This window comes from Cupressus sempervirens, chromosome 10 (assembly GCF_028749045.1).
Source record: "Cupressus sempervirens isolate cs-2001-9-10 chromosome 10, ASM2874904v1, whole genome shotgun sequence".
Lineage (NCBI taxonomy): Eukaryota > Viridiplantae > Streptophyta > Pinopsida > Cupressales > Cupressaceae > Cupressus > Cupressus sempervirens.
This window is the reverse complement of record NC_143127.1, coordinates 208,768,569-208,781,561: the sequence shown is the minus strand read 5'-3', so window position 1 is coordinate 208,781,561 and position 12,993 is coordinate 208,768,569. Positions and strand designations below refer to the sequence as shown.

The following is a 12,993-nucleotide window of genomic DNA, read 5'->3' as shown; positions in this document are numbered from 1 at the left end:
TCTAAATAGAGTGAGAAGGGTTGCCTCATCTCCAATAAAATATTAACCACTTCTTGGATGGTGAACAAAGAGAAAACTTTTGTGGTTCCACTATAATAATTATGCAAGATTTACAATAAAGGCTTGTAACAAACTTTGTACACCCTTTGAACTTGAAAGGTCAAAATTGTTGCTTTTTGCCTAGCACTGACCATACTCTCTAGGCCTTGCTTATTGAGCCCCGTTTGAATTTGATCCAAAAAAGCCTCAACGGTTTTCTTGAAATTGTTTGAAATGTTAATGTCTAGTTTATTTTTTAGTTTTTCAAGAATTGTTATAGGGTGACAATGTAGAATCTTTAGTTTGGAAAGTTGTATCTAAGTACGTTTCATTAGAGAGGAATCCAATCAATTCCTTAATTACTAAAAAGGGTAGATTAACATTTATATATAATTTTGTAAACATGAGAAGTCCTTTTCTTAAGTGCATTTCAAATTGATTGTGAATTCTAGTTTGTTAAAAAAAGAAAACTCCAATAGATTGCTATATAACTCTTATGCTTGAAAAGTTGAATATAATAAAAATTTAAATAAAATACAGAATATGTTTGTAATATTGCACTATTGTTCACGATTTCTTGTAAAATTTAAATCTAGGGCATCAATTCAAACATTGAGGAAAAGTAAATTTTGCAAATCGAGCATTTGTTATATTAAAGTATGACAATAAAGATTGCATATAAAGTTTTACAGATTTAGATGATAATAAAGTCCGGTTTAAAAAGAATCTTAGCCATTAGAGAGAATTTAATTATTATATACAATTTCATATTCCCTGAAACAATTTATTTTTCCTCAAAACATGACATACTGCAAAATGACTACACTAGACAAACTGTAAAAAAATGAAGAACATTTGCTTGAGAATCTCAGTATTTCTCTGTGGTCCGGAGTCTCATCCAAATATAAAAGATTCCAAACATGAATAAATTTAATATAGTAAAATTTTCAATCGTTTATAGACAGGTCTATGAACTAGTGTATGTATACAACTTAGAAAACTTTCATAGATTACTTGAAGATGACATAATTGAGGATAAGGATCAACTAGCTTTCCCTTAAAAATCTAAAATCTGAAAAAAGAAGTGTAAAAGCATCATTTTCTCCTTCTTGTCTTTCCTGCAGATCTCTTCTTTTTTGGTTTTATTCTTCGACTTTCTCCACACTTAAAAATGGCCAAGATCTCAATACTGAAGAAACAAAAAAAATTTACTTAATTGATTATATTTTCATAAACATGATAATACATTGCAATGCCCATATTTAAGTTTATTATCTTCAGTGATGATCTCACGTTTGGATGTTGATCTAACTATCCTTTTAAAGAAAAAAAATGAAGAGCAAAATTATTGAAAAAACAAATAATAATTAAAAAAATTGCATTGCAAAATTGTAAGAGTGGGTATTAACAAGGGAATCAGTACTTGAGTTTGTATTCTTATGGAAATATGCATATTTCATAGGGAGAGTAAAGCAACATGGTGGCTTAAAGATACTTGGGTATGTTTCATATCATCTTTACTGCATTTACAAAAACTCAATTGGTATTGTACTCGAGAAATTAAAACTCGTCTGTATTAAAGAGTTTCCAAATGTCCTTTCAACAACTAATCCAATCTAAGTTTTAGCAGCTGTCATATAACCTTGAGCTCATCAGTTAGCTTAATGGGCAACAAGACCAAAAAGTGCCACAGTACCTCCGGTTGAAATCCAGTTACGAAATTATGCTAACTGTAGTGAAGGTTGTTTCCTAGTCATGGATATGTTAGTAACAACTGTCATCTTTTATACTTGTTTAATGGTGGACCATGTTTTGCAGATTTTTGTTTGATCTTTGATTCTTTAGGAAAGAATAGAAAATTTTGGGGGGTGATAGTTCCTTAGGAATCAAGAATTGTCCAATGGTAGAATAGGTATATTATAGAGTACATTTCTCAACTAAATAAATATATATTTTTTCACAATGGGAATTGGCACTCTCCTTTCTATTTCTCAAGGTAAGGGGCCCTTTGCCTCAAGTACTTTTAGCAACAATATCATGCAATAGAGCCACATTCACTCGTATCCTGTATCTAGTGGCTTATGGAGCTTTTACTGACCTCAGGGGGAGTGGCTTGGTTAAAGGAGAATCAATACTTTAAAACAAGGTATGTAATGTTTTGTTCCCAACATCACCTCCAGGAAGATAAGTTGGTCGTACGATGGTGTTTTGTACACAATTAGGGAAGTCGTACAGTATTGTGCAAGCCAACAATACAGGATAGAAAGGAACATATAGTTGTAATGGAGCAACGGTCTAATCGTACGATTGCCACCCTCACATTGTACAGTTGCCACTAGACTGGTCGTATAGTTGTGGTTAACTGGCAGTACGATTGTGGGATAGAGGTCATACAATAAGGAAAGAGGAGCTGTACGGTGAGGGTTGCTATGTACAGTGGTTGTAGGGGATGTTGGGGATCATACGGTGAGGGTTGAAGTATACAATGGTTGTAGGGGATGTTGGGGATCGTACGGTGTAGAGGGAAGGTCGTACAGTGAGCAGATGGGATTGTCGTATGGTGGAACAAGCAACCGTACAATGAATCTGCGAGTTGTGTGGAAAGGTATGGAGGGTCGTCGGGGTGATGGGTTGAGCTGCACTTTGAGATACCAGAAGTTAGAACAAAGGGTATATATATTTGCCAAAAAATGCCAATTAATGCCAGTATAGATATTGAAATTCAAATTACAGATATATAGATATATGAATTTGCAAACAAAGATGGTGCATGAAATTGCTAGATCCGAGCAAGTAATACATAGACGGAGTAGGGTGAGGGTTGAATCCCACCAAAACCAAATTAGCCAAGTAGGGAAGATCTTTCACTTCCGAAATGGTGAACAATACTAAACTCCAACAAGAATTCACAGTACAAAAAAAATAGTCCAAATCACCTACTAACTACTACCTACATGTCGTGCTGAAATATCCTTTGGAAGAACTTCTTGAGGGTTTACAAATATAGCCGACAACCAAACCTACGAAAACAATAAAATAAAAATGGGTCAGAGATATACTAAATCAATCAGCCCATGAACAAAGGTTTGTTTCATTAATTATTTTATGACAGGGACATTACAATCCTTTTGTCCCAAAATTTGCTTGTCCTCTAGCAAATGTAATGCTGGATGCTGTAGAATGCGTTCACCTTCCCAAGTCATGTCGTCCAATGGCAAGTGTTTCCAGCATACCAAGTATTCCCTCAGAGTATGGTTCCATAGTCTTCTCACGTGCATCGATGATCTCAGTTGGTTCCAATGCAAGCTTCCCTTATTCATTGAGAAGTGGAAGATCTGTAGTTACTGCGATGTTCTACCCCACGACTTTCTTCAGGCAAGAGACATGGAAGATGTTATGGATGTGACTCCCTTCTAGAAGTTCCAATTCATAGGCAACTTCACCAATGTGGTGAACTACACAATAAGGACCATAATAACGTGACTTTAATTTTTCTTTCCCTTTTTCCTTCAATGAGGATTGCCTATACGACTGGAGTTTGAGATAGACCAAGTCTCCCACTTCGAAACTTCTCTTGATCCAATGTCTGTTAGCATACATCTTTTGTTAATATTGCGCCTATTGTAAGTTCTCCTTCAAGAATCTTAGGATGTCTTGTCCGTCTTGAAGTCAGTCCCTCACCCTTGGTGCACAACTGTCACCCAACACCATGTCGATAAATGAAAGGGGTTCATACCCATATAGTGCTTTGAAGGGTGTCATCCAAATGGACATGTGATAAGTGGTATTGTAATAGTATTCCCCCAAATGCATCCATTTGACCCATGCCCTCATTGTTGTGTCGAAAGGTAGTTCCAGAGGTAGCCTTCTAACCACTTGTTCACAATCTTTGTTTGTTCGCCTATATGAGGGTGGTAGCTAGTATTTAGTGAAAATTCTGAACCTTCTAACCAAAACAATTCTGTCTAGAAAACATTGATAAATCGACCATCCCTGTCACTAACAATATTTCGAGCTAACTTGTGCAAACGGAAAACTTCCTTAAAAAATAAGTCTACTACCTGCGAGGCCTAAAAGTCTAAGGGGATGGCGAAAAAGTGTGCATACTTCGTCAATCTATCCACCACCACAAAGATACAATCCTTTCCATTTACTTTAGGAAGTTCAGTGATGAACTCCGTAGAGGTACTTTTCCACTTTGGTTTTGGTATAAGCAAATGCTACAGTAACCTGAAAGGTATAGTGTGTTTGGATTTGTTTTGTTGATAGACTGCACATTCCCGTACATACTACAATACATCTCCTTTAAGTCCCTCCCATGAAAGCCTCTCCTTGAGTTGTCTATAGGTTTTGAGAAACCTTGGGTGTCTCGCCAAAGATGAGTCATGTATTTTCTTCAGGATTTTTTGCTTCATTTTGGATTCAAGCACCAAGTTTATCCGATCTGTATAGTAAATGATGTCATCCACCACCTTGTATTAGTCATCTTGAGTGTCGTCATCCATTAACTTACATGCAAATGTGTTTTTGGAATATTCTGCCAATAAGTATCCTTTCCAGTGAGCTGAGATCTGAGATAGTAAACAGATGGCATGTTTTCTTGATAGTGCATCTGCAACCACATTGTTCTTCCCCTTCACATATTCAATGTCGAAACCAAAAGCCTGAATCTTACCCATTTTTGTTTGATTTTCGTTTAGATCTTATTGCTCTAGAAAATATCTCAAACTATTATGATCAGTACAAATGACAAACTTGGCACCTACTAGATACTGCCAAAATTTTGTTAGTGCATGCACAATGGTTAACACCTCTTTGTCATAAATGGGATATAGATGCTCCATTTGTGTAAGCTTTCGACTCTCATAGGCTATAGGGTGTCTATCTTGCATTAATACCGCGCCAATTCCCTCTCTAGATGCATTACACTCTAGAATGAATGGTTGTGTGAAATTGGTAAGGCGAGAATCGGACAAGTGCTCGTTACTTCTTTAAACTTATCAGAAGTGTATTGCACTCTTTCATTCCACTAGGAGAATTTCTTAGTCGAATCTATTAATGGTGTGTTGAGTTGAGAGAAACCGTTTACAAACCTCCGGTAGTAACTGCACAGTCCTAAGAAATCTCACAACTCAAAGAGTGATTTTGGTGGAGGCCAATCAAGGATAGCTTGAATCTTCTCTTCGTGGACCTACACTCCATATTTATTGACAATGTTCCCTAGGTGTGATATTTTTGTCATTCCAAATTCACACTTGGATTGCTTGGTGAACAAGGATTGGGCCTTCATGATCCCTAGGACTTCATTTAAGTGTTTCAGGTGTTCTTCCCAAGTTTTGTTGTATATAAGGATACCAACAAAGAATACCAACAACTACTTACACAGTTGTTTGTTGAAGATGCGATTCATGCAAGACAAAAAAGTAGCTGGTCCATTCATTAATTCGAACAGTATGACCAATAACTCATAATGCCCATAGTGACAACAGAGAGCCCTCTTCTCCATGTCTTCTTCCCGCATGCGGATCTGATGGTATTCGGAATGAAGATCTATTTTAGAAAAATAAGCCACACCATGCAACTCATCATCGATCCTAGGAATAAGGTATCTATTTTTTATTGTCTTCTTATTCAGCGCACGATAGTCCACACACATGTGCATTGTCCCATCCTTTTTTACCAATACCACTAATGATGCAAAAGAGCTAGGGCTGAGATGGATCCATCCTTTCTTGAGCAACTCCTGAATCATTTTCTCAATTTCATCATTGAATTTGTTGGGATGACAGAGTGGCATTGTAATGATCCAATTCCGCAGAAGACAAGCTTTCACTGTATCCTAATTCCATTCTCATCAAATGGCTGGAGCGTGTGGTACGGAAAGCAAGAAGGATATTGGCCATACGTAGCAATTATTTTAGCCATACGGTGTAGACTGGCCATACATGAGATAAGTAACAGGGTCATATAGTGGGAGATGGATGTGTGGTCGTATGATATTAGAGGCAATGCCATATGATGGGAGTAGGGGTATTGCAGGGGCCATACGATATTAAGGACAAGACCGTACAGTGGAAGTAGGGTAAGGTCGTATGGTTATGGTAAGGCTCGTATGATTGTGGTGGGGAGTTGTACGGTGAAGGATAAAAGAAGCCATGTAGTCAATGGTGGCAGCCGTACGATAGTGTGGGGTGAGACTGACGGATGTATATGGAAGATGCTATGGTGTGCTTGAAATGTGGGATGTGGACGTATGATAACGAAGGTGATGCAATATGGGTTGCTTCTGTTGAAAGTTTGAATTACTCAAGAATGAATGCACTCAAAAAGAATCAAGATTAGTCTCAAGGGGGATAAGCCTAAATCAAGAGGGAGACATTCATGCACTTCAAGAAAGTTTCAATAGGAAAGGAAAATTCAATTGAAATAAGAGAGAATCCAACAAACCTTATAAGAAAAGAGATTGGTGAAAAGTGAGATGTTTTAAATACGACAAAATTGGTCACTCTCGTAATGTCTGCCCTAAATGTAAAAGAATTCAAGCTGCTCTAGCAAAAATAAAAGAAGAAAAGGAGGAAGCAGAAGAAAATAATGCATCTTATCTAGCACTTTCTAGTGAGTTAAATTCAAACAAAAATACTTTCATCATAGACAGTGGAGCATCTTGACACATAACAGGTTTTAGAGACAAAATCAAAAACTTTTCAAAATGCCACTCAGAAGAGGTAACCACCATCGGGGATAACTCCACACATCCAATTAAAGGTAGTGGGTCTTGCTCTATTCAACTAGATTATGGCATTACTCTTCAACTCAACAATGTTTTATATGTACCTAGAATTAAAAGAAATCTAGTTTCTATATCTGGCCTTTCTGATCAAGGATACAAAATTGCTTTTCAAGAAGATAGAGTTCTATCTTGGCCTAAAAATTCTAACAATAAGAAAGCTATCACTATTGATGTTAGATATGGGAGTTTATATAGTTTATATAAGCTCTATAATCAACAAAATTTTGCACTAAGTCATGATATCCCAGAGTCTATAGAAATATGGCATAGGAGACCAGGTCATCTACATTTCCAAGCATTATCAACTATAGGGAAAATTGTCAAAGGGTTACTAAAATCAAATCACTTAGGTGTCTATAAAGGCTGTTCCCTAGATAAAAATATCAAGAAAACCTTTGCCAAATGTGTTCATAAATCTAAAGCAATAATACTTGAACTCATTCACTCTAACCTATGTGGTCCCATGTTTGTACCCTCTCTAAATGGGTGCCTCTATTATGTAATCTTTATTGATGATTATTCTAGAACTTGGATTTATTTTCTAAAACAAAAGGAAACTAGTGAAGTACTCCCAAAATTCAAAGAATTCAAAGCTCTAGTAGAAAAATCAGTCAGGAAAGAAAATCATAACCTTAAGATTTGATTATGGATGAGAATACATCTCTGAGATTTTTTAAGATTTTTGCATTACTGTTGGGATTAAGAGGGAGTTTTATGTGTCTTATAATCCTCAATAGAATGGAGTTGTAGAATGCAAGAATAGATCAATCGTTGAATCAGCTAAAGCTATGATGCATGATCAAAACCTTCATACTTCGTTTTGGGCTGAAGCATCTAACACTGTTGTTTACATTCAAAATCGATGTTCACACTTAGTCTTAGACAATACCACTCTAGAAGTAGTTACATGCATCAAACCAGATCTAAGTCACCTAAGGATAAATGGTGAATAACATAGAATCCCAACGGGAATTCGCAATACAAAGAAATAATCCAAATTGCATACCAATGACTACCTACAAGCTATGCTTAAATATTCATCAAGGAAAACCCTGTCCAAGGGTGTACAAAGATAGTCGATGCCTACACATACCTACGGAAACAAAAACAAAAATGGGTCCGAGATATTCTAAGTCAATCAGCTTATTAACAAAGCTCTGATTAATAATTTATTTTATGATGGGAACATTGCAATCATCTTGTCACAAATTTTGCTTGTCGTCAAGCAAATGCAATGTTAGATGCTATGGAATGCGCTTGCCTTCCCACGTCGCGCTGTCCAACAACAATCGTCTCCAGCGCACCAAATATTCCTTCACCGTGCAGTTCTGCAGGGTCTTCCTGCATACTTCAATAATCCTAGTCGGTTCTAATATGAGCTTCCCTTCTTCATTGAACAACAAAAGGTCTGCAACTACCGTGATGTTCTGTCCCATGACTTTCTTAAGGCAAGATACATGAAAAACGTTATGAATGTGGCTCCCCTCTCGAAGTTCCAGCTCTATCCATTGGGGTATTGCAACCCATGCAATATCATCATGCCTAAAAATTGCCTCCATCTGATGTGTTGAAACTTCCTTCGACCCCTCATTGGCCATTCCGTGGAGAACAACCTTCTTCGCATCGACAAAAAAAGTGAAATCCATTCATTTAAAGCTCCGAGTGTATTCATCTAGTGTCTCCATCCACTGTATGCCCAGGATAACCTCCATATTATCTAGGTCCACTATAAAGAAATCCTCTGTCACAGTGTGGTTAGCCATGGTGATACTTGGTTGGGGAACAAGGTGTGTACAGGGCAGAAGAGTCCCTTCGGCTACCTTGACTTGGAATCCTGCATGCAACTCTGTAGGCAGACCTCTTCGTTTCACCAAAGATGAGTATGAATTTTAGAGTGGCTACGCTATTGAGCATCACTATGACCCTTTGTCCTTGAAGGGTTCCCGGTACACGAAACATCGTACACATCGGGGTCCTAACTAAGGTGATAGTTCCTTCACGTTGTACCAATGTTGCAATTCTCTTCGTATGGTTAAGACTAACCATTTTAGTGTCCTCGTTGGGATGGTTGTCTTTGGAGGGTAGATCTTCCTGTTTGTCCTCATCATGAGACACAACTTTAATGTAGTGAAGTTTTCCTTTCTCTAGGCATTTGTGCCTAGGTTCCCACAGTCCCTTGCAGTTGAAACATAGTTTCTTCCTTCGGAGCTCCTATCTGGTAGCTTCATCCAACAATGGCTTCTTCGACAAAGGTTTTTTATCTCTGTCCCTAGGAAACACCAACAACTTGGAATGTGAGTACCCTCAAGAGGACGTTGATGATGATGTCATACTTTGAACCTTCTTAATGGCCTTCGACAGGGTGGCAGGATTGAACCCTTTTACCCAACCCTTCAATGGTTCTGTCAGTCTATCCATGAAGAGTACTATTCGTCTTCTTTCAAAAATGTCCATGACCAAAACAAAGAGTTTATGAAATTTTGTAATGTACTGGTCAACCGATCTAGTTTGCCTCAATTGTGCCAATTCATTGAAATTAAGTTCTGGATCTTTACCATCAAATTGGTCTATCAATCTCTTAGTGAATTCCGCATAGGTATTGATTTGGTCATGCCCTAGTGTGATAGTGTCGTGATGCCACCATTCATGTGCTACTCCCTCCAATTGTAATGCCACAAATTTAATTGCTTCTTCTTCTGGCATTGGATTAAGTTGGAAATATCGACCTTCATTACCCACGCTTACGCAGATATGGATCTGGATCTGTCAAATGGTGATAGATTTACTTTACTCAACTTCCTTTTGAGATAATTGTTAGAATATCCTCGGTTTCTACTTCCCAAATATCTCATTCTCAATTCTACGTAATCTTTGTAAGATATTTTTTCGTCAAAATTTGCATTCTTCCAATCTTCTCTCAACTTTTCTTGTACTTCCTCAAAGGTTGTCTGCTTTCCTCCGTGTGGTGCCTCCATCCGTGGGGGGAAAGATGGCATGGAAGGTTGAGAGCATACTAGATGAGGGTTTGCCTTATTGACACCAAGTCCGCACTGTGACCATTTTGTTTACTAGATATCATATTGTCTGCCAATTTCCTAAAAGTTTCTTCCATGAGTCACTGAGTATCATTGATTTGTGCTCGATTCCTTGCAAGTTCTCTAAGTAGCCCAAGATTTCGGCAATTGTGGGGTTCTTGTTCCCCTGCCATTCTATCAATCAAATGGGATCTTCTTTTCTTCTAGCTATAAACTCTCATTCACTGTCCACAGGCTGGTAGGATGGTTAGCTCTAATGCCATTGTAATGATCCAATTTTGTAGAAGACAATCTTTCACTATATCCTAATTCTGTTCCTGTCAAATGGCTGGAGGGTGTGGTACGGAAAGTAGGAAGGATATTGGTCGTACGTAGTAATTATGTTAGTCGTACGGTGCAGACTAGTCGTACAAAAGATGACTAACAAGGTCGTACGATGGGAGATGGATGTGTGGCGATACAGTATTGCAGGCAAGGTCGTACGATGGGGGCAGGGGTATTGCAGGAGTTGTACGGTATTAAAGACAAGGCCGTACGGTGGAAGTAGGGGAAGGTCATAGAGTTAATGATGAAGGTCATACAGTTGTGCTGGGGAGTTGTACAGTGGAGGGTAGAAGAAGTCATATAGTCAATAGTGGTAGTCGTACGGTAATGTGTTGGAAGATGCCATGGTGTGCTCGAGATGTGGGATGTTGACGTATGGTGATGAAGGTGATGCAATACGGGTTGCTTGTCATGATTCACTAATACTGAGACTTCTAGAATGAAACTGACACTTGAAGGAAATGCATAGAAGACACAAAAATATATTGAGATAGTAACAAATAAATATAGTCCAGACAAGAATAGTGTTTCAGATTTGCCAAATCCGAAGCAAAGTAATACAAAAACGGAATAGGGTGAGGGTTGAATCCCACCAAAACTAGAAAGCCAAGTAGGGAAGATTTTTCACTTCCGAAATAGGAAACAATATCGAACTCTAACAGGAATCCATAGTACAACAAAATAATCCAAATCACATATCAACTACTTACAAGTTGTTCTTAAATAACTGTTGGGGAAAATCATCTCAAGGGTGTACAAAGATGGCCGACGGCTACACTAACTACGGAAACAAAAACAAGATTGGGTCTGAGATATACTAAATCAATCGACCCATTAACAAAGGTTTGATTAATAATTTATTTTATGACAAGAACATTATAGTTGTGGTGATAATTGGTTTGGTGTCAGCTTCCAATTCGATGGTATGTTCAAACCCGCAATGGGGGGTATGCCGAGAGGAATGTCTACAAAAACTTTATCATAGTTACTCAAGATATTTTGAAGATCATCGTCCCAATGGCGTGTTTGTTGTCCTTTTATAGGTTCTGCCAAAAAGAAATAATGTGCAACCCATGTAATTTCATCATGCCCAAAGATTGCCTCCATCCACTTTAACAAAACTTCCTCTGATCCCTCATTGGCCATCCCATAAAGGACAACCTTCTTCCCATCGACAAAAAAAGTGAAGTCCATCCATTTGAAGCTCTAAATGTATTCATCAAGAGTCTCCATCCACTATATGCCTAGGATAACCTCCATATCATCTAGGTCCACTATAAAGGAATCGTCTGTCTTAGTGTGGTTAGCCATGGTGATACTCAGTTGGGGAACAAGGTGCGTACAGGGAAAAAGTGTCCCTCCAGCAACCTTGACCTAGAATCTTGTGTGCGTCATAGTAGGTAGACCTCTTTTTTCACCACAGACGAGTTTATGAAATTTAGAGTGGCTCCGCTATCCAGCATCACAATGACTCTCTATCTTTGAAGGGTTCCCTGTACATGAAATCCCGTACGTCTTAGGCTCTCAACTAAGGCAATGGTTCCTCCACACTGTACCAATGTGGCGATTCTCTCCGTATAGATCAGATTAACCATTTTGGAGTCCTTGTGGGGGTGGTCATCTTTTGTGGGTAGATCCTCCTCATCATCCTCATCATCGGATACGTCTTCAATGTAGTGTAGTTTCCCTTTATCGAGGCATCTATGCCCAAGTTCCCACAGTCCCTTGCAATTGAAACATAATTTCTTCCTTCGAAGTTCCTTCTTGGTAGCTTCATCCAACAAAGGCTTCTTTGGCAGAGGTTTGTAATCTTTGTCCCTTGGAAATACTGGTTGTTTAGAGTGTAACCTTGAGAGGACGATGTCGATGATGATGCCATGCTTCACGCCTTTTTTATAGCCTCTAAAAGGGTGGTAGGATTGAAACCTTTTACTCAACCCCTTAGTGGTTTCATCAGTCCGTCCATGAAGAGCACTATTCATCTCTTTTTGGAAATGTTCGTGACCAAAATAGAGAGTTTTTATAAGTCTATGATGTACTGGTCCACCGATCCAGTTTGCCTTAGTTGTGCCAACTCATCGAAATTAAGTTTTGGATCTTTACCATCAAATCGATCTATGAATCTTTCAGTGAATTCCACATAAGTATTTACTTGGTCATGCCCCAATGTGATAGTGCCATGATGCCACCATTCATGCGCCACTCCCTTTAAGTGGAGTGTTGCAAATTTGATTGCATCTTCTTTTGGCAATGGATTAAGTTGGAAGTATCGGCCTTCATCACCCATGCTTGGGCAGATATGGATCCGAATCTATCAAATGGTGACCAATTTACCTTACTCAACTTTCTTTTGAGATCATCGTTAAAATATTCTCAGTTTCTGCCTCAAAAATATCTCATTCTCAATTCTGCGTAATCTTTGCAGGATATATCTTCCTCCAAATTTGCATTCTTCTAGTCTTCTCTCAATTGTTCTTGAACTTCCTCAAAGGTTGTCTACTTTCCTCTGTGGAGGGAAAAACGACATGGAAGGTCAAGAGCATGCTAAATGAGGGTTTGCCTTACGCGACACTGAGTCCATGGCGTGACCATTTTGTTCACTAGATATCTTATTGTGTGCTAGTTTCTTGAGAGTTTTTTTCCATAAGTCGCTGAGTATCATTGATCTGAGCTTAACTCCTCAAAAGATCCCTTAGTGGCACCATGAGTTCAACAAGAGTGGGTTCTTGATCTGCCATTCTATCAACTAAATGGGGTCTCCTTTTCCAACTATAAACTTTCATTCATTGTCCACAGGCTGGCAAG

At 38.3% G+C, this 12,993-nt stretch overlaps 1 protein-coding gene across 1 annotated transcript in view; it reads right to left on the bottom strand.

Moving 5' to 3' along the window:
• Positions 1-752: 752 nt before the first annotated feature.
• Positions 753-12,993, bottom strand: part of LOC149533365 (S-adenosyl-L-methionine-dependent methyltransferases superfamily protein) — a 225,458-nt gene continuing 213,217 nt past the window's right edge. Inside the window, exon 15 of the mRNA XM_089804290.1 lies at positions 753-1,228. Coding sequence (XP_089660416.1) covers positions 1,135-1,228 — 94 coding nt within the window. The 3' untranslated portion in view covers positions 753-1,134. The remainder of the gene's footprint in view (positions 1,229-12,993) is intronic.